The sequence below is a fragment of the Vombatus ursinus genome, unplaced genomic scaffold (assembly GCF_900497805.2).
Source record: "Vombatus ursinus unplaced genomic scaffold, bare-nosed wombat genome assembly UNPS02005286.1, whole genome shotgun sequence".
In the NCBI taxonomy this organism is placed as follows: Eukaryota; Metazoa; Chordata; class Mammalia; order Diprotodontia; family Vombatidae; genus Vombatus; species Vombatus ursinus.
Window position 1 is genome coordinate 13226939 of NW_020945064.1, and position 22470 is coordinate 13249408.

General features: G+C 41.6%; 1 protein-coding gene across 1 annotated transcript in view; it reads right to left on the bottom strand.

Annotated features, from left to right (window-relative positions):
- The window catches only part of CRISPLD2 (cysteine rich secretory protein LCCL domain containing 2), a 79816-nt gene that overhangs the window by 52392 nt on the left and 4954 nt on the right, over nucleotides 1-22470 (bottom strand). The window contains exon 2 of the mRNA XM_027847213.1: nucleotides 4340-4681. Within this exon, the coding sequence (XP_027703014.1) occupies nucleotides 4340-4579 (240 nt within the window). The 5' untranslated portion in view covers nucleotides 4580-4681. The remainder of the gene's footprint in view (nucleotides 1-4339; nucleotides 4682-22470) is intronic.

Below are 22470 nucleotides of genomic sequence, written 5' to 3' on the forward strand. Positions count from 1 at the left end.
TTACAGATGCACAGTTACAATCAGTCTCATCTTTTCACTATTTCACTCATCCGCCACTATTCTTTCTTCCCTTATTCCCTTTTATTCACTCATTAGTCAATTTCCAATCATTTTGAAACATACCAAAGGCAGTAGTTCCAGGTCCAATGAAGACCCAGTAATAAGAGAGGCATCACAGTTTAGGGTACTGGGAGTCAGGCAAGGATTAGGTTCAACTGTTAATGAGCTGAATGACCATGGGCAAGTCTCGGTTTCCTTAACTGCAAAATGAAGATAGTAATACCTGTTGTCCTCAATTCCCAGGTCTATTGTGAGAATCAAATGAGGTAATATCTGTAATATGCCTTGCAAACCTTAGGTCACTATCAATGTCAGTCATCATTCTTCTAACATGTAGGCAGGCAGGGTTTCACCTTATACGAATCTGCTTCCAGTCTAGCAAAATATACCACCCGTATATCTATTAAATATGCTTCCCAAAGGGATTGAAATCTTCCTCCAGTAGGGTCAAGGAAGCCATTAACCTCCAGTCCACTCATGGAGCAGAGACTTGTGCAAAAATGGAAATCCCTTTTAAAACACCAAGGGCAGGGTGGAGTCTTGGTTCGATCTCATCTGGTTGAGCCAACCCTAAGGCTTCTCAGAAACTGCTGTTTATTTTTTTTTTTACTCCAGCTCATTATCAAAGTGGACTTTGCTGGTTTTTGGCCCCAGTCCATAACCTTCACTACTGTTCCTCAGAGGGAGAAGAAAAAAAAAACTAAAGAAATAACCTAATAAAGGAGAAGGAAGTGAAGGGACTTGAAGGGTATTTTTGGTCTTGGCAGCCTTCTCATTTGAGAATTCCCAAGAAGAAGGAGACATCTGGTCTATAACAAAACCTTGTCAAAAGGGAACCATGGGATTCCTTCTCCGTTAATCCTGAACAGCAGTGTGGCAAACCCATTACTTTCACACAAGCAAATTAAAGAGATTCCTGAACTATTACCTTCCCCCCTTCCTCCCTGCCTAGCTTAATTCTCACCTTCTCCAGAGAACTTAACCCAACTATGCCAACCTTCTGATCAGAGCATCTTCCCAAGTGCACTAGCCTAACCAAAATCTTAACTTGGGAATTTCAGATGCTGGCTGTGTGACCCTGGACGAGTCACTTAACTTTGCAATGCTCTAGGCAACTCTCAAGGACATTATGTTGCAAGTAAGAAGTTGACCTGCATAGACAGAAGGAATTCTCTACATCAATCACAAGTCTAGTCCCTGGGTCACCCAGCTAGGTGATATAATGGATAGAGCTCTGGGTCTGAAGTCAGGAACACCTAGGTTCAAGACTGACCTCAAATATTTATTTGTCTTTGAGCAAATCTCCCAATGCCTCAGTTTCCTCAACTGTAAAATAGGAATAATAATAACATCTACCTCCCAGTGTTGTTGTGAGGATCAAAGGAGATATCTGAAAAGCACTTAGCACAATGCCTGGCACATAGTGGGTGCTTAATAAATGCTTGTTTCTTTCTCTCCTATCCCTAGCCTAATCTGATCTTACTTACCAGGTATTAAACTCTCTTGTTTCTAGCCAGAGAAGGATTGGTTGTGCTGACAAATGTCAAGTCCCAGATCAATGTCCCTGTCACCCTGTACTTATGACATACCACTCTGTGAGCTCACTTCCAGTCCTGTCTGTTTTAAGCTTTTAAGGCTCGACTTCTGTCACCGTCACCTTGATCATAAGCCTCCAAGAGCAGGGACTCTGTCTGGGTCAGTCATATGACTTCTTATCCTACACACACCCAGCATAGGACCCAGAACAAAGGGCTCGATACATATTTGCTGAATGAATGAGTGTACAACCTGAGGACAGTTTGTGGAATGACTATGCTTTTTACAAATCTAACTTTACCTCAAGTAGCTTTGATGGTGGCCATTTAAATCCAACATATTGGGGCAGGTAGGTGACCTGAGTTCAAATCCGACCTCAGACACATAACACTTACTAGCTGTGTGACCCTGGGCAAGTCACTTAACCCCATTGCCTAGCCAAAATAAATAAATAAATAAAAATAAATTCAACATATTAAATCCACTAAATGAATCAGATCATCCCTGGAATGTTCCTCTACCTTAACCCTGACCATGTGCCCGCCCTTTCTAGGTTTGGACTTCTTAATCTGTAAGATAAAGGAATTGGGCCAGATGATGCTTCTCCTTTAATCTATGATTGTGTCCAAAATTCCTTTCTAAGTCAAGTCAATAAGCATTTATTAGGCACCTCCTATGCACCAAGCACTGTGCTGGAGATACAAAAAAAGGCAAAGTCAATCGGTGCTCTCCAGGACCCCGCAGTCTACAGGGGGTGATGGCGGGGAGAGATGATACATGAATCACAACTTGTGCAAACAGGATGAATTGCAGGTAAGCATAAGGGAAAGATCAAGGAGGACTGTTAAAGGCAGCTTCTTGCAGAAGCAGGATTTCTGCTGGGACCTGAAGGAAGCCAGGGGAGTCAAGTGATGGAGATAAGGGGGGAGGGAAAGAAGAAACAGTTGGCCAAGGCTTAAATACTTCACAAATCAGCAGCAGGGTTTCTGGATGTCACTTTTTCTTCTGTCTTTATCTGCAGAAACAAAGCCCTGGAGACTGTGTAGTACAGTGAAGGAGCCCTGAATTAGAGTCAGAGGGCCTGATTCAAATTCCAGTTTTCTTCCTTACTACCCCTTTGTCTTTGGGGACCCTCTCCCTCTCTAGGCTTCAGTTTCCTCATCTGTAAAACTAAGGGATTAGACTGTGTGCTCTCTAAAGGTACTAAATTTGAAGTCAGAATCCCAGCTCTGTCACTACTTGTATGACTGTGGGCAAGTCAAGTGATTCCTCTGGACCTCAATTTCCTCAGCTGTCAAAAGTGGGAAGGAGATGACCTCTAATGTTCTTTCCAGCTCTATATCCCATGATTCCCTGAGTTTTCTGCCCATACCATTAGGACAGGGTGCTAAGGCTGCTCTGGACCGTCTCGGGACCTCTTAACAATAGAAGGCTTCATTAGACCAAAGCAAAGTTTTGTCAATTGAAACAGAGGATTTAAGTTCCAGGCATGGCATTAAAATATAATCCAGAGGACATTAAGTAAATAGAGAGACACAAAAAACCGATTATGGCCTTTGCAAGTGGCACTAATTTATAGCAAACTTCTTTCTCTGTGGTATTTAAGCTTCTCTTCAGTGCCCTAAATCCTCCAGGAAAAACCACTAGAAAAGGGAAAGGAAAAACCACTAGAAAAGGGAAAGAAAAAACCAGCAACTGTTCTCATTAAGCCATCCAGAGAACACTGTAGCGTTGGGGCGGGGTTAAATCCTCCTGCCAATGAAAACATCTTTCTTGTGGGACCTTCTATTTCCTCACTCAGAAGCTATCCAGGATCATTCTTTCTTCCCCAGACCACTGCCCATTATCATGGTGTGAACTAAAGATTCTAAGGCTCCTTGCTTCTAGCTGAAGAGGCCGGAATGACTAATGCTTAAGAAGACCAGACACGGAACTCAAGACAACATTCACTCTGTCTTTACTTTCCTGTTTTTCCCTTTCCTCTTTATGAAGCAAGTTTTCCTAAGGCATATTTCAGTAGAACCTACCATACACTGTCAGAAATCTCAGGGCCAAAAAGAAAGGAAAAAATTTAATAAAAAAGAGCAAATGAGACTTGGATGGGACCACCAATCCACTTGTCCTCTGACTCTAATTTTCTCCACTCTCCAGATCCATTCTGAGGGTGGTTAAAGAGGAAAGAGGACAGCAATTGGAAACTATGATGAGAAGCCCAGAATTACAGGGAGAGAGGGAGGGAGGTAGTAATACCATCTTCATTCTCTGTGCCTCAGTTTCCTCATCAGTAAAATAAAGAGATTGGACTTAATGTTTTCTAAGTTTCCTTCCAGTGCTAAGACTGGGGAATTAGCCAGAAAGGATAAGAGGGGAAAAAAGAAAGCTCACAAACAAGAGTCATTATAATTTTCATATGCAGAGGTGAAAGTAACATAAAAGCAAAATATATCATGAAAATATGATTAAAAGAAGAAAAAGAATCAAGGAGGCACCAGAAGAAAGAGGAGACTTCAGTGTCACTGAGGGGAAGAGAGGAGAGATTTCCAGGAGAAGGATAGTCAGTCAATAGTGTCAGATGCTTAGAAGGGTAAAGGATGCTGGGGGTAGGGGGTGGGGAAGGTCATAAATCGACATTGAGATCATTGGTCAGCTTTAAAGAAAAACATCTGCAGAAGAGCTGGAAAGGAAAGAAAGAAGCAGGGCCCTCTCCCCCAGCCCCTCCTCCTTGGCTGCAACAGACACTTACCATATATTCCATGTTTGAGGCTGATGGGTAAACCTGACCTCTCAGTTTGTTGTGAAGCATTAATATCTCCTCCCTGTCTGCCCTGGGGATGGCTCTCTTGCCTCTGGAATGAGGCTGGTCATTCTGGTATTTGCTCAGAAGCTTCTCCAAATGAGTGGCATTGGGCAGGAAAAAACCCTGTGTTTGACATATTAAAAACGCTAATCCCAAGGGGACAAAACAAGACAGGGTGGAACTCATGGTTTAACTTTATAGCAGAAATCAGAATGATCCTGTGTGCCTGTATTGAGGCAATACTTCCAGCAGCCGTCTTCTGGAGGGCGATTAGTGTTCTTAATAGACCTGGAATTAAACATAAAGAAGAAAAAGCAATGAGGAACATGAGTTAGCCTTAATCCAGAGCCAGTGTCTGCTGTCCCGGAAAGGACTCCTGGTGAGGCAAGACTGCTTAGGTTCCAAATAGAAGCCAGGGCAAAAACTCTAATAATTCCTTTGTCTCACATTCTCTTGACCTCATATTTTCTAGTTTGGAAGGAGGTCATCCCGGGTAAGCAGGGTAAATTCAATCAATCATCTCAGAAGCAACTATGCCACAAAGTTTCTGAAGGAAATTTGCCCAAGGATATGACTAATATGATTTCACCTGAGGGAAAAACACACCACTGGGTTCCTCCACAAACTAAGGCTCCAGGCCAGGTGTTCTTAACCTTTTTTTTTTTTTTTTGTATATTCGACCTGACACTCTGGTGCCAACTCTGAAGCCTATGAATCCCTTCTCAGAATAATGTTTTTAAAGAAATAAAATATAGCTGTGTGACTCTGGGCAAGTCACTTAACCCCAATTGCCTCGCCAAAATAAATTTTAAAAAATTAAATATATAGGATTACAAAGGAAGCCAACTAAATTGAAATGTAATTATCAAAGTAGTAAAAACTAAACAAGCTGAAGTTCATGAATCCCAGGTTAAGAACCCCTCTGTGTTCTAGCCCATTTACGATAGGAGTCATTTTGGTGAATTAGAACTCTACAGGAAGACAAATAGGTAAATAAAGAGAGATATCCCAGTGAGTCTTGTCCCATAGACAACTGGACAAGAACCTAGATGGATCTGTGTAAAGCATTCAGCATCGGTGCGTTTTGAACTTGGGTAGCTTTGAAAGGGTCCACAGTCGAGGCAGAGCCTGAAATGTACTGAAAAATCAGTCGTCATTCCCTTAAGTCTGTTTCTTTTGTTTAATAACATTATCAGTATATTAAGATAGCTACAGATGAGTTCTCAAACTTTATTCTATCTCACAATACCCTGGATACTCAACCCAGTCTCTACCTCCAATTGACTTAAGCTTTGACTAATTTAGAAATAATGTCTCTGGTTGGCTTGTTTTATGTCTCTCTAATTGTACTTTGGGCAGCTAGGTGGCACAGTGGATAGAGTGAAGGCCTGCAGTAAGGAAGACCCGAATTCAGAATTCAAATCCAGCCTCACATACTTACTAGCTGTGTGACGCTGGGCAAGTCACTTAACTCTGTTTGCTTCAGTTTCATCTTCCGTGAAATGACCTAGAGAAGGAAATGGCAAACCACTCCAGTATCTCGGCCAAGAAAACCCCAAACAGGGTCACGAAGCATCAGGCAGGACTGAATCGAATGGATGTACTTACATAATTAAACATGTCCATGTGAAGTACCCCCTTTTGCACTCCTCTCTCAATCTATACTCACTTTTGCTGGTAAAGTACCCAGAGAGTGGCTACTACCTTGAAGTTCACCAATGAATTTTCCATGAACAATCAGCCAGTACTCTCAATTAGCTCTTAGCAAAGGCATTTGCTCAGATGGCATAAAATACTCCTCCCCCTCAAGAAGCCAGAGGCATAGTCTCCCACATGCATAGGGCATCAGTGGGAAGACCAGAACGGGCATAAACAGTGGCAGTGAGGCATAGATGTAGGAAAACACCCCACGGCTGAAGCAAATCATAACAAGTGACACTGCAAGGCCTGAAGGTCCTTCCTTCTTTCATAGAGTCTTCGTACATAGACCCTCCTCTTGGAGCATCTTTCCTGAATGTGTTGCTTGGCTGGGTCCCCAGGCTCTCCTCTTTTTCATAGTCAGCTCTCTTCTCTACTGCCAGGAGCCTGCTTTCTTGAAGCTGTTTCTTCCCTTGAGTGACTTTCACTGTACATGTCGAACATGCGTCTCTGCTCCACACTAGACAGGGTGACTCCTGCAAGTCAAGGTCACTCTATTTCAAAGCAACATGGCCAGGTTGCATGGGAAGAGAAAAATAAATTCCCTTTTCCACACTCCTCTCAAGAGGGATTCCTTTGGAGCCAGGTTCCTCCTATACTGGAGGCTCAAACTTATGAACTCAAGTTGCTGGATGGGGTATCTCCCTCTGGGCAAGACATCATAATCAAGACTTCGTGACCAAGGAGGGATGGAGATAGAAAGCCTCTCCTTTCCACTCCCTGCAAGGCTCTCCATCACAGAGCACAAGGCTAGGTTCCCTTAGAACTCAACTGTCCCTATGGCTTAACTATTTATTTAAAGCCCTGTTTGTTCAATGATATTGGTCCATTTACTTCCATTAGAGAATGAGTTTGAGGTGTAGTAGTTGAGGCAGAAGCGAAGAAGTTCGGAAGTCAAGATTAATCTAAGCCTAGGATTTTTGGTGCTTGGTTCAGTACAGCTGAGTTTACATATTCCAAAAGAATCAGCACATAGGCTCTCTTTACAATTAGTTTAATACTTTGTTAACCCTTTTGATTACATTCTCAGCCTTCTGGGCTAGCAGTTAGACAAAGACCATCCCCCCTACAAGTCTTATCTCCTTTTAAATTGTAATATCTCTAAGGACAGAGACCATGTCTTACATAATTTTGTATCTCGCCTAGTACCAAGTACATTGTTCTGTATAGAATGGAGTTTAGTAATGTTTTTAGAATGAATCAAAGAAGCTGTGTGACCCTGGGCAAGTCACTTAACTCCAACTGCCTCAAAAAAAAAAAAAAAGAATCAAAGTACCTGAAATGGAGAAGATTGGAACTAGACAAGGATACAAAAGGCAAAGAATAGAATAAGTGTGGAATAAAGAGGGGAAAAAATGAACTTGGAACAAAGAAGCCCTGGGTCCAAATCTCGGCTCTGCTATTGGCCCAGTATTTGATCTTGGGCAAGTCACTGCCCCCCCTATATAAACCTCAGTTTCCTCCCATATAAAATGAGGAGTTGGGACTAGATCAGGGGTTCTTAACTTTTTTGAGTGTCATATACCCCTTTGGCAGTCTGGTGAAGTCTATGGATCCTTCTCCAAATAATGTTTTAGATGCACAAAATACAATACATAGGATGACAAAGGAAACCAGTTATATTGAAATACAGGCATAATTCTCCCTCCCCCATCCACACTCATGAACTCCCTGAAATCTACCCATTGACCCATTGAAGAAGTCCTAGACTAGATTTTCTTTGAGGTTCCCTTCAACTCTGACATTATACTTCAAACTGGGTCTATAACCCAAAGGAATAACAAGCAGAGAATATTGTAAGATAGGATGAAGTGGGGCATACCAGATAACAAGTGTAGCTCAGAGGAGAACAAAGTCATGCTGACATAGTTAAGGAAGAAAACTGAGCCATGGGAACTCTCCAGGACAGGGTTGTGGGGAGACCAGGGTCAATGAGAGAAATGTCCAAATCCCCGAAGTTGTAACTGTGACAGATATAAATAAACATAATCCAAACGCAGTGTGTTTGGCACTACATTTGGACAACCTTCCCAGAAGTACTGCTTTTTGATGTAATATTTCTGGGAATGATGGGAAAGATGTGCCATTCTTTCCAGTATTCCTTTGGAATCCCAATTAATCTGGCAACATTTCTCCAGAATATTCCTAGACTCTTCTTTTGAGTTAGTTACTCTACTGCAAAGTATAAATGTTTAAAAAAAAAACCATGACATACAAAGTAGAGATTTTTTATTGGCATTTAAGTAAAGGTTAAGGATTAAAACTCCAAGTGAATTTGTGATTTATATGTAGAAGGGACAGTGATTTTGGTGGGTAGCAAGGCAGGATAAAGGCCATGTATTCTACCTTACCCCCTCCCTCTTAATCTTGCTAAGTGAAGCCCTTGGTATGATTTACATGGACCTACACTACTAAAAAGTATAATGAAACAAAGGTATTTGCCACAATTCTAATTACAAAATGAGTTCAAGGTGAAGTAGTTGAAGCAGAAGCAAAGAAGTTCAGAAGTCAAGATTAATCTAAGCCTAGTACATTTGATGGTTGGCTGAGTGCAGCTGTGTATCTGACTCATACAAGAGCCAAAATAACCCCTGAGGCTATAGGCTAAATTAAAAATTGAGCCATCACCCTGTAGAGAATCAGCTTCTTTGTTGCTGCAGTCTTAGAGGAAAACCAGCAGATAAAAATTGAGAACAGAGCTGCTGAGGACTACCTGATTGCAGAAAAAGGAAATAGGGAACACCAGCAGCTTGCAGAACATCAGAAAAAGAGCAGCAATCAGCCATATCAAAGGCAGAATGAGTCTCCAGCTGGGACTCGACACTAGAAATATCTGACTTACACATGCTTCCTATCCAGGTGGACTCTCCTACGTGTGTTCCCCGGTCAACACATATTCCCTACACGTGTTCCTTCTTGCACTGGTGGCATGGAAATTTGTAGGAAAATATATTCCTTTATGTATAAATAGGATTTCCCTTGTTATTTAACTTGTTATCTAATTAAATGCTTCTTGCTTTGAATTAATGTATCCTATGGTTGGTGGGAGCTGGTATGCTATGATTTTTAATAGTTACTAACTATACTAATAGCTTTGGGTGTGGGGGGGGAACAAGCTGTGAGATGTAACCAACCCTCCTTCACTTAGATTCAATTCACTTACAAGTCTTGGCATCATCTTCCTGATGTCATGGTCCTTGTTGAGAACAAATGACACACAACAGCAATAAGACTTAAAAACTAGAGTACATATAACCACAAGTTTTCTCCTCTCCCAAGGAATCATATATTGAGGGATTGAGAAGGGGGGCAAGTGAAACTGCCTGGGTAATAGTTGAGGTTGGAGTCAGACCTTGCTTTGAGTCCTGTCTCTGCCCACTTATTACCTAGGTGAATCTGGGCAAGTAACAGCACATCTGGACCTCAGTTTTCCAATCTTTGAGGTGAGATTGGACTATATAGATCTCAAAGGTCCCCTCCAGTCTAAATCTATGATCTTTCAGAGATGGTTAATTTTTTTTAAATCAGTCTCATTATATTACAGTCACATTTCATTTTCTTTTTTTTTCTTTTTTTTTTCACATTTCATTTTAAACCAAAGGATTGTCACCTAGCTTGGTCTCCACTTTATATGTCTCTGAAATTTTCGTAGTCATTTCCGAAACTCAAAGATGCCAAGTGGACACCTCTGAGGCTCTTTGGAGGAATGTGCCATCAGACCTGGAAGCAATTCCAAAATAAGAGTTCTAAAAATGTTTTGTGCCAAGGCAGTATCATAGATTTAGAGTTAAAAGGAAGAATCTAGGACCCAGAGAGGTCTAATTATTTGCTCAAGGCTTTGCAGGTAGTAAGTGAAAGAGATGAGATATGACTTAAAACCCAATGTTCTTTCCATTGCAACATTATGTCTTCTGAGAAAAATGATAAACTATTCACAAGATAGTTCAAATGAATGTAATAGGTGGGAGAGTGCCATAGGTTTATAAGTGGCCAAGACCCCTTTGGCAATCAGAATGATCAATTCTTTCAGGCCACTTCAGATTATATACCTATGGATAGTCCACTGCTAACAGAGTCAGTCAGAAGTTGCAACCAGGACATTTCTATCGACCTTTTGCACAGAATCTGAGACTTTTCAAAGTCAAGCATATAGCTGCCCTTTCTCTCTCTTTCATCTCTGTGCAATGCAGCCAGTGGTTTGACCTTAAGAACCAGTGAACATTCTAACACCAAGACAACCAGTCAGCAAGCATTTTTAAAGGGCTTACTACGTGCCAGATATTAAGCATTGAACAGTGGTCAGCAGCCATTGTGGGGGAGCAGTCTTGAAAATGACCAATATCTACCACAACTTATCAGGATGTCGACAGAAGGTAGGATTTCCAAAGTCAAGATGATCCATTTTTTGTGTCAACATTCTTCTTTGATATCTTTTTCTTGTCCATTAGAGGACACGTGGTGGATAGAATTTTCCTTTTTGGTCAGATAGAATAACCAGGTCACAGGGAATGTGAGTCACCTCAGGCCCAGAGATTCAATAGCTTCAACATTAAGATGACATTTCACCTACACGTTCACAAATCATGAGAGTTGGCCACTGTTTCATTCCATCTGGTGGTTGGCTAATAGCTCAGAGACGACTGTTTTCAGATTTGAATTCTGAATGTAGATGCTATGCAACCTTCTCCCCATAACCCCCACAACCACTGAAATTTTGTCAGCCTATGTGATATCAAGGATAGTTCTTTGCTCATCTCCCACACTGTGTTTTTGGCAGTCAGGAGGAAAGAGTCATAATCCTCCAACCTTTCACTTTATGCCTCCTACCCTCCACATCTGCATCTCTTAATCATCACATCCCTCTGGTGTGAATTACAGCTAGAAGCCATCACCTTAGTTCTATTCCTTCTGACACAAGCTGTTGGAAATCAAATGGTGGGGGAATAGGGGATGGGGGTAGGGGAGGGTGTGGAGCTCAGGGGAAATTAAAACATCACAAGGAAAAAAACTATGAAATATTTGTTAAAGCAACTGTCTGAGGGGAACAAAATGATTACTCTAAGATATTACATAAGCAGGCAAGCACAGTACATGACTTTGCAAAACTTTACAAAGCATTTGGGGGCAGAGGTTAAAAGCAAGACTCCAATGACTGGCGAGCCTGCCAACAGATGGCAAAGGCTGGGCTTATACCCCAGATTTAAACTTGAAGTGAAATGCCATGACAATAACCAAAGCTTTCAAGTTTCCCTGGCAGGGATGACGCACTAGAGTGTTCTCCGGACACAGATACATTACCCGGGAATGACGTCACCTACTTGAATTCTTACGCAGGAGACCAAGGGAACATAATATGAGGATGGGAATGAGTCGTCTCATCTTGTCTGCAATATATTTTCTTTGTGTTTAGGAGAACCTGCCAGAAGGATTACTCTCAGGGTTAAAGGAAAGAATACCAACTTTAATTTAATGATGTGGGCTTTTACTGCAGCCTGAAGGCTCCATCTGTCTAGTGGAGACTTCCTTCAAAACCCAGAAGGTTTATGAGGCTGGCGTGGTTTGTTTTTTTATTTGGATTTTCTCCTCTCAACTCTTGTAGCACTTACAGTCTGTACTACACGATATAACCTTTAGTTATAATATAACCTTTTATTATTTTTGCTAATGATGTGCTGTCCCAACTAGACTGTAAGGTCCTTAAGGCCAAGTCTTCTGAATCTCCCACAATACCTAGCACTGTGCTGGGTAATCCAATTCAACAAGATAAGAGAGGGATCCAGTAAGACTTATCAAATGAAAGCAAGTGACAGAGAAGTAGAGACATATAGAAAGAGTTCTGTACTTGAGTCAGACTTGGGATGCAATCTTAACTTTAAGATTTCTTGTGTCATTTCCCTTTTGCCTTGCCTCAGTTTCCTTGTGTTTAAAATGGAGACTAATAATACTTATATTTAATGTCATTGCCTTGCCTCTGAGATTATTTCGGATTTATCCTGTTTATGACTTGTTTGTACATAATTGTTTGCAAGGTGCCTCCCAGCCCATTAGATTACAAACAAGGAAACAGACTCAGAGGTCATGTGACTTATCTATGATTACGCCGCCAATAAATTTGGGAAGTGACATTTGAACCAGACCTTCCTGATTCCAGATTCCAGACATCTCCAATTACAAAGTCTTCTCTCAAAGATGCTGTGGGTTTCATCTGAGATTTCCATTTATTTTTCCTACTGAATTTTCCTTAGGAATGCCACCGGCAGTGGCGGTGCCCAGAGAGCAGGGGATTCCCCTACTCTTTCTCTTCTCCAGGGTAATCAATGCCCAGACAAGAACCAGAAATTTGAGAGGGTGCAAGTGAGGCCAAGGACAGCTCTTAGAGCTGTTCATCCAAACCACCCAGAAATTCCAGGAATGAAGTAGAAACAGCAACATCAGACACCCCCACCACACTCCCAAAACTGCAGGAAGACCTCTTCAGACACTGGGCAGAGACCTCAATTTCCAGCTATCTGGGTCAGTACTAGATGGTGGTAAATACAGCTAAGGCTAGACTTGGCAGGAATGAATCATTTTTATAAATAAAAAAAACCAACAGAAAGTACTTGGTATAGCTGTTCTTTGATATTTTCTAAGATATGGAAGGAAACAAATAAGTGCCAGCCTTAACTTGCTTTCCTCTGGTAAACCATGTGATCTCTCTGAGCCTCAGTTTTCTCATCTGTTAAATGGGTGGATTAGACAACGTTTAAGGCCCCTTTCAGGTCCAAATTATATCAACAAACAGCCATTTCTTAAGCACTTCACATACCAAGCACTGTGCTAAATGATGGGTATATAAAGATAAACTGACATTCTAACAGAGGAGACAACATATATATATATATATAAATTTATATATAATGTATTCAAAATGATACAAGATAGTTTTAAAGGAGTACTCTAGCAGTTGAGGGAAGTGGAAGGAAGTCATCAAATGTTTTATATAAAGGGTGGCACTGGAGTTGAGTCTTGAAAACAGGGATTCTAAAAAGCAGAGGTGAGGAGGAAGGGCATTCCAGGCATAGGGGACTGCCAGTACAAAGGCCCAGAGATGGGAGATGGAGAGTGTTTATTTGTGAGCAGAACTGTAAGCAGGCTGGTATGGTTGGTTTGCAAAGTATATCCAAGGATCCTAAATCTAAAACTGCAGAGTCGTGTGCAAGAAAACTAGAAGGGTGGGGGCAGCTAGGTAGCACAGTGGATAGAGCACCAGCCCTGAAGTCAGGAGGACCTGAGCTCAAATCTGGCCTCAGACCAAACATTTGACACTTACTAGCTGTGTGACCCTGGGCAAGTCATTTAACCCCAATTGCCTAAAAAAAAATTAAATTAAAAAAAAGAAAACTGGCAGGGTAAGAATTGGAAAAAAAAAAGAATTGGGCTAGGTTGTGAAGAGCTTTAGATAACAGAGGGATTATATTTAATCCTAGAGGTAATAGGGAGCAATGGAGTTTATTGAGGAGGAGAGCAAGATGATTAGACATGGCCATGACTGTATGCATGATGGATTGGGGTGAGGAGAGATGAAATCAGAAGACCAAATTGAAGGCTATTGCCATTGACTCCAGTGATTAAAACATTAGGACTAGTAGATGGCCTTGAGATGCGGACTGGATATTAGGACCCTACATTAGAAATGATGTTTCTCTCAAAGGAAGAAATCCATACACTCTAGGGCCATATTAAAAAATGTTCTAAATCACTTGTAATTAGAGAAGTGAAAATTAAAGTAACTCTAAAGTTATACCTCACATCCACCAGATTGGTAAAGGTAACACAAAGGGAAAATGACAATGGTTCGAGGGGTTGTGGGAAAACAGGTATGTTGATGCAATGTTTGGCGTGGCTGTGAAGTCTAGTTGTTCTGGAAAGCACTAGAACTGTGCCCTAGAAGTCACTAGAGGGTGTACACCCTTTGACCTGGCAATGCCACTATGAAGCCTGTACCCCAAATCGATAAACAGATGAAGAAGAAGGAGAAAGAGGAGGAGGAGGGAGAGGGAGAGGAAGAGGAGGAGAAGAAGAAAAGAAGAAGAAGACCCATGCATACAAAAATATTTAGAGCAGTTCTTTTTGTTGTGGCAAACAAATAGAAATGAAGGGGATGGGTGCCCATCAAGAATATAATGGAAAATTACTGCACTACAAGAAATGATGAAAGGACAGATGTAAAGAAACCCTGGATGACTTGTATGAACTGATGCAGAGTGAAGTGAGCAGAACCAGAACTTATACCATAGCAACACTGTAAAAATAGACAATGTTGAAAGACTTAAGAACCCTGATTGATGCAATCACCCATGATCGTTTGTGAGGATAGGTGATGCAGCCTTCTTCTACCCATCTCCTGATAGGAAGTTGATAGACCTAAGGTGCCAAATGAGATGTAATACATTTTTGGATTCAGCCAATGTGGGAATTTATTTTGCTTGACTCTGTTTACTTGTTACAAGGATATGGTTTTGCAGGGCTTTTTTTTTTCCTCTCCATGGTGAAAGAATAAATGGGAGAGAGAGGGAGGCTTAGCAACAGGGGTGCAAAAAAAGGAAAAAGGTGGGGGGATGGTTATTGAAGCATTTTTAAATGCACACAAGAAAACAGAAGAAAGGCAAGAGGAAAACATGGGTAAGTAGAACATCTCTGAAAGTTACGTGTTCAATTTATTATATACTTTGAAGGAAAAATAAGTTTTACATATAATAGATTCTACTGAAATATTCATTTTATCTAGTGTATTTGTTAAGCTGAGAATTAAAAAAAAAATTAAGTAATGCTCTCAGCTACAATGTGCTCACTCGTGATATTGGCACAGTCCAAAGAAATGAAAATATGAAATCCCAAGTTGATTCACCAGATTAAGTGTGTGCCTGGCCAGTGCTATTCATGCAGGCCATTGTACTATGCCAACTACACTGGCTTAAAGAGAGCTGTAAAATTTGGCAGGGATCTTATTGCGTGATTTACATATTTGCATTAAGTAATGTGAAAGTTGATGAAAAATGCAATCCACCTCCAGAGAAAGAACTGGAGGAGTCTGAATGCAGATCAAAGCATATTTTATTTTGTGTGTGTGTGTGTGTGTGTGTGTGTGTGTGTGTTTTGGGGGAAGTCTGTGTTTTCCTTCACAACATGACTAATATGGAAATATGTTTTGCATGATTAAACATGGATGACCTTTATCAAATTGCTTACCACCTCATGGAGGAGGGAGGGGAGTGAGGGAGAGATTTTGGAATTCAAAATTCAAAAAAATTAATGTTAGATTTTTTTTACATGCAATTGGGAAAAAATATAATTTAAAAAAGTAATGTGAGAATAGATCCAGGCACACATGGGTTTTAAGCGATGGTCACCACCAATGCACAATGTAGCACATGATCCAAGAGGCCTAAAAGACTTCAAAATTGTCCAAATTGGTTTGAAAATGAAAAATTCTGATGCCAGGCAGCTAGCTGGTGCTGTGGATAGAGCACTGGACTTGGAGTCTGGAAGACTGGAGTTCAAATCCTACCTTGGATGCTTACAAGCTCTGTGACTGGGGCAAGTCACTTCACCTTTTTCAGATTTCAGTTTCCTCATCTGTAAAATGGGTATGGTAATACCCTTCAAGTGAGACAACACCTGTAAACTGCTTTGCTTAAAGAGCTGTTATGAGTACTAGCTATCATGTAAGACACCGAGTGGATGGCAATGATTAAAGTTGGAAAAGGCTAAATTAGCAAAAAGAAAAACAAAAAAAACCAAGTCTGAGTCACAACCCTGCCCATCATTAGGCACATGACTTTGGGCAAGTTCTCTTTGGGCGTGAGTTTCTACATCTGTAAATGAAAAGGCAGAATGAGATGATTTCCTTGGTCCCGTTTAGGCCTAAATGCAATGACCCCAATGTGTTTATGTATTTCTGTTTGTGTATGTGTACGTGTGTGTGTATATATATGTGTGTGTGTATGTGTGTGTGTGTGTGTGCATATTTAAACCTTAAACTACACTTAGACTTTGGGGATGCCATATGTATATGTGAATATATGTATGTGTATGTATGTATATGTATGCGTGTATATAAATGTATGTATATGTATAGGCAGCTAGATTGGCATGATGGATAGAGCTCCAGGCCTAGAGTCAGGAAGACGCATCTTTCTGAGCTCAAATGCGGCTTCAGACACTTACTAGTTGTGTGACCATGGGCAAGTCACCTAACCCTGTTTGCCTCAGTTTCCTTATCTGTCAAATGAGCTGGAGAAGGAAATGGCAAACTGCCCCAGTATCTCTGCCAAGAAAACCCCAGATGGGGTCATGGAAAGTCAAACATGACTGAAATGACTGAACAAAAATAACAAAATACATATACGTGTGTATATTCATATATATATATACATCATAGAAGCATACTTATATATACACATGTATATATGCATGTGTGTATGTCATACATATATACATATATATGAATGATTGTTGTAGATACTGCATTTAAGTGAACTGAAGCTCAAGCAGTGAAGGCCAATGAACTTGGAAAACACACGCGCACACACACACACACACACACACACACGCCTTAGCCGACTCCTCAGACAGTGCTCAGTTGATTCAGCAGTTTGAGAGAGCACTTTGTTGGTCGATGCCAAAGTCTATCTGAAAATACCTCCTCTCTACCCATAAAGCATAAGACTTAGACTTCCCTGGGAATAAATACAGTTTGGCCCTGTTTTCTGCCTAGTGGTGCTTTCCTTAAAATAAGAACAAATTGGCTGTGTTGGAGATGGGGTAGGGGAGGGGAGGCCACAGAAGAGGTGCGGATTTCGATCCAGTTCTGAGAACAATTCCTTCTTTCAGATGCTTCCCGCAGAGAGTTTATGAATAGTTGGATATTGCATTGTACAAACTTATCATAAGCCTTTGCAGTAGGAACCTGCCCTAAATACTTTGACAAAGTGAGATTTGACAGAAGGTGGACCTCACTCATTATTAAACTAACTTGGAGAGAGAGAGAAAGGGAGTGCCTCTCCTTTCCCCCCTCTTTCTCCCAGCTCCCCTCTACCTGTCCCACTTCAAATGAGACACCCTCTAAGAAACCTCCATACTCCTAGCTGGATGTGATTTCTTGTTCACCTGGTGTTAGCACTTTATTCTCTTCACACTCTCTTTTCATGTTCTAGTTTGTATTATATTTATCCACCCCGGTCTTATTCCCTCTACTAAACTATCAGCTCCATGAGGGCAGGGCCCATGATGTATTTATTGTTGGTTTTTTCTTAAAACCCGGCATAGTGCTCTGCAAATAGCCTGCAGCTAGGTGGTGCCATGGATAGAGCACCGAGCTTAAAGTCAGGAAGACTTAAAAATCTGGCCTCTGACACTTTACTAGTTGTGTGACCCTGAGCTAGTCACTTCACCTTGTTTGCCTCAGTTTCCTCATTTGTAAAATGAGCTGGAGAAGGAAATGCAAACCACTCCAGTATCTCTGCCAACAAAACTCTTTCGGGGTCACGAAGAGTTGGCCGTAACTGGAATGACAATAACAAGAAATATTCATAGCGATGGGGTGGGGATTAGTCCTGTGCTTTCATGGGTATAGTGAACTCTCAGATGAGGAAACTCCTACAAAGGCAGACTGATACCTGCTCAGCAACTTGCTGTCTTTTTGGAGAGTTTTCTAGAGGACCAGGAAGTCAAGGGACTTGCCCAGGGTCACACAGACAGTATGTGTCAGTGGCAAAATTCGAACTCAGGTCCTTCTGGCTCTCAGGCCAGTGGTCTAACCACTGTACATTCTGCTTCACTCCTAAATGTTTATGAAGCAGATGAATGCATGAAGTGCCAAAATGCTTCATTGAAAGGTATCTTTGGGGTTAGTGTCACAGAAACCCCATTGCAAGTGAAGACAGCATAATTTCAAAGTTTTTGCTTATAAGAAATATTAAAATATTATATTTTAATTGATTTGGGAAGAGTGGTTACCAAACTTGGATTCCTAGCACCTATCCTATTTTCCCAGCCTCCCTCTTTTCTTCCTTGGACATAGTAAATAGCCCCCATCCTGAGGTGGAGCCCATGTCAAGGACAAAAGGGCTACACATTAGAGATGGTCCTGTGATTTTTAGGCTTGCGGAGGCCTGGGCTGCATGGATGCTTAAGAGAGGGTGGAAGAAACCTGGGATTTGGATTCAAATCTCAGCTGTGCTATTTGCTCCCTATTTGACCTTGGTCCAGTCACTTTCCCTCAGTTTCCTGATATGTAAAATGAGAGATTTGGACTACCTGGATCAAAGATAACCTGGGGGTCATAGCCAGGGATCTTCTTAACTTGGGAGGCATGAACTTTTAAAAAAATATTTTGATAACTTTACTTTGAGATAATTCGTTTCCTTTTTAATCCCCTGCATTTTATTTTATGCATTTAAAAACATGATTCTGAGGGGTTTCACCAAACTGACCGCCAGAGAGGCAGTCTAAAAAAAAGTTTAAGAACCCCCGGGGCGCTAAGGGTGATCCCTACGGGCCTTCCAACTCTTATAGTCTATTGACTAGAGTCAATACCACACTTATTAACATAACACACCTTGGCCAGTCTCCAGTTTTCTCACCTATATCTGCATTTTCTTTTCAAGTCAAATGTATGTTCTTCAGGACCTGGGCAATGACTTCTTCTGCATCCCCTCATACCTAACATAGTACTGAGCATACAGAGGATATTGAATACTTTCTGAATGAATGATGAGAAATAGCTGGCCTTCTTAATGCATTTATTATTAGTCTTATTGCACGATGTGGGAATATTATCAGTAACCTCTAATGCGTAAGGAAACTGACTTCACATCACAGGACCAGAAACAGACAGCACATTCTTCTTGGAGAAAGACAGGCCTTCTGTTGCTTATAAATATGCTGACAACTTCTCCTCCACCTCAACTTGTACATAAAACATTTCAATCCTAGAGGAAAATCAAAGTTTTAGCTCCTAAAAAACCAAAACAAACCCCACACCCATCTTTACTATTTGACTTTGCTCTGAACTATCTGGGCCAGCTGTAGAAAGCTGACTTGCTCTTCCCTCTCTGAACAAAGCGAAAGATGCAAGTTTGCCAAACAGTTGCACGCTTGGAGGCAAATCACAGACATCATTAGAACAGGAGCTTGCCCTGGTCAGAGCAGATGATCTAAGAAGAGGCAATGTTTACATCCCACCTTGCACTTTTAAGACCGGCTAGGTGGCGCCATAGCGCATTGTGCACTGGACCTAGAGGCAGGGAAATCTGAGTTCAAGCATAGCCTCAGAGACTTACTAGGTGGGTGACCCTGGGCAAGTCATTTCACCACCTTCTGCCTCAGTTTCCTCATCTGTAAAATAGAGATAATAATAGCATCTACTTCCCGGGGTTTTTGTAAGAACTAACTGGAATAACATGTGTAAAGCACTTTGCAAACCTTAAAATGTGGAATAAAGGTTAGCTATCATTACTATTCTCAAATTGCTTTGTGGGATCTTTAAGGGAAAAAAAATCTGTTGCTTGTGATATTTCTCCTCTAATGTACAAGTGATATTTGTATTATCAAAATGACACGGTTCACGCAAAGATTTGGTGGTATAAAATAAGATTAATTTCCAATATTGAAAAAAAAAATCCTTCTCTACTCTCTTTCTCCTAGAAGTATTCCACACCCTGAAGATTCTCCTCTCTTATAGGACCAGTAACTAGGGTTTCCCTTAGTATATTTTATGCCCCAAAGGGTTAAAATTCCATGAAGTGCCCATGTGCTAGACTCAATACTAGGCTGTGCAGCCACAAAGACAAAAATGAAATAATCCTTACCCTCCAGAAGCTTACATCCTAAGGGGAGAAAGGAACAAGCCTGTGCTCTTTAACCATGATGACTAAAAAGGTTCGAGAGAGACACGGTTTCTGGGTAATTTAATCCTTTTATTAGTAAGGTCAGCAGGTTATTAATAAAATGATGATCATTTGGTTGTTTTTATTAGACCAAAGACAGTCATGGTGGGGCATACTCAGAGCTTATGTGTTCTTTTGGAAGAGGAGTGGCCATTAACTCTGGCTGGTTAACACAATGGGAGGGGAGGTGCTGAGTGACATCATGTCACCCTTGGAGAGAGAAACTATCTCCATACTCAGACCACGCCCAGCCTTGGGCTACCCAGAGAGTCATAGACTATCTAGACCCATATGGGGCTGGGACCCATAGTTTAAGAAACCCAGATCTAGACAAAAAGATGTCTCCACCCAAGTTTGACTGAATGAAATTCACCTGAGATTAGAGATTCCTTGTAGGGTTGGGTCGGATAGAGAAGTTTAGCTCGACCTTCAGGGACTGAGGTCTTGAAAATAGAAAAGAAAGGAGAAACCCCATTTCCCCAGATCATTGGTTATTAATAATCATTTCTCTCATAGCAGACTGTGACTGACAACATTAGCTTCTTGGGATACTCTTGAGGCCAAGAGTAATACTGATAATACAAATTAAATGTTATACATGGGGTACAAGGAACTTTATAGGAACTTTGACGGCCTTTGTCCAGCTTCTTATGAAAAAAAAAAAAACAACCCATAGGATTCTACATATCGCACTAGAAGTGATTAGAGAGGTCATCTAGTCTAATTCTATCATCTTACAGAAGGGGAAACTGAGCCCCAGAGAGGCAAACAGAGTGCCTGGCACATAAAAGGTGCTTAATAAATGTTTGTTTGACCGACTGAGAAATGACTGCTCAAGGGCACACAGAGAGTAAATTCAGAGCTGAGAGTGAACCCAGGACTTGGAGGCAGTATTGTGCCGTGGAAAGAATATTAACTCCGAAGCCAACAAGGACCCAGGTTCAAATTCTACCTCTGATATTTATGGCCTGTGTGATCATGGGCAAGGAAGCTGACCTGGCTGCACCTCAGTTTCCTAATCTGTAAAATAGGGCAGGGGGGTGGTATCATATGATCTCTAAAATCTCTGCCAGGTCTAAATCTTTTTATGCTTGAGATGGGAAATGCAGGGAGGTTAGAGGGAACCAAGTGCTGACAGCAAGGAACAAAGGAGACGTGTCAGGCTCAGCCATTTTGAAGGGGCTGGGATCCCGTTGAGAACCCAGGCAAACTCCAAGGCTTGCCAGCTCTTCTGGCAGATCTGGACCTCCTAATCAGGGAGGTCCAAGGGATCCTGGCCCTAGAACAGGAAGGGACTTCAGAGCTCAGCTATTGCAAGCCAATAAGCATTTATTAATCACCTTCTGTATACCAGGTCCTGTGCTGGAGCTCAAAAATGAGACGGTCCCTGCTCTCAAAGAGATTTCACTCCACTGAGGGATGGGAATGTGAATTCAGAACATGACCACTGAGTCGAGTAAGTGCAAGATAATCAGGGTGTAAGTGCTAACAACAGGGAGAGTGAGGAAAGGCCTATTGTAAGAGGTGGCAGCAGAGCTGAGACTTAAAAGGATGGACTGGTTCCATGAGGAAGAGGTGAGATGCGAAAACATTTCAGGCTTGGGGGGGAGAACGGGGGAAGGACAGGGGTGCAGCCTGGGCAGACACAATTCAGTTGTTGTTCAAGCATGTCCAACTAACTCTTCCTGACACAATTTGGGGTTTTCTTGGCAAAGGTACTGGAGCGGTTTTTCATTTCCTTCTCCAGTTCATTTTACAGATGAGGAAACTGAGGCAAAGAGGGTTAAGTGACTTGCTCAGGGTCACACAGCTAGTCAGAGGCTGAGGCTGGAGTTGAACTCAGGTCTTCCTGGCTCCAGGCCTGGTGCTTTAACCACTGCACCACCTAGTGGCCTGTGCAGACACATGGCGGCAGGAAATTAAACGTTGTGTATGAGGTATAAGTAAGTCACTTTGGTTTGAACATAAATTATGTTCCATTAGACTGTGAACTCCTTGAGAATAAGGACCGCTTTTTGCTTCTTTTTATAACCCCAGCACTTAGCACAGCACACAGTAGGTATTTCATAAATGCTTGCTGCCTGACTGTGAGAGGGATAAACAAGAATAAGCTAGAGTCAGATTGTGAAGGACTTAAATGAAAAACAGAAGCATTTGGATTTCATCCAGGAGGTAGCAGGGAGCCAATGACCCTTGTTGAGCAGGAGAGTAATATGGTCAGACCTGAGCTTTAGGAATCTTCATTTGGCCTGGTGCAGTGGTGTGAGCCTAGCATCCCTGTTGCTGGGGAGCCTGAGGCTGGCCGATCACATGAGCTCAGATCCGAGGACCGAATGAGCCATTTGTAAAGTGCTTAGCACAGTGCCTGGCACATAGTAGGTGCTATATATATAAATGCTCCCTATTATTATTATGTGCCCACACAAAGTCTAGCTCCAATACGGTGAA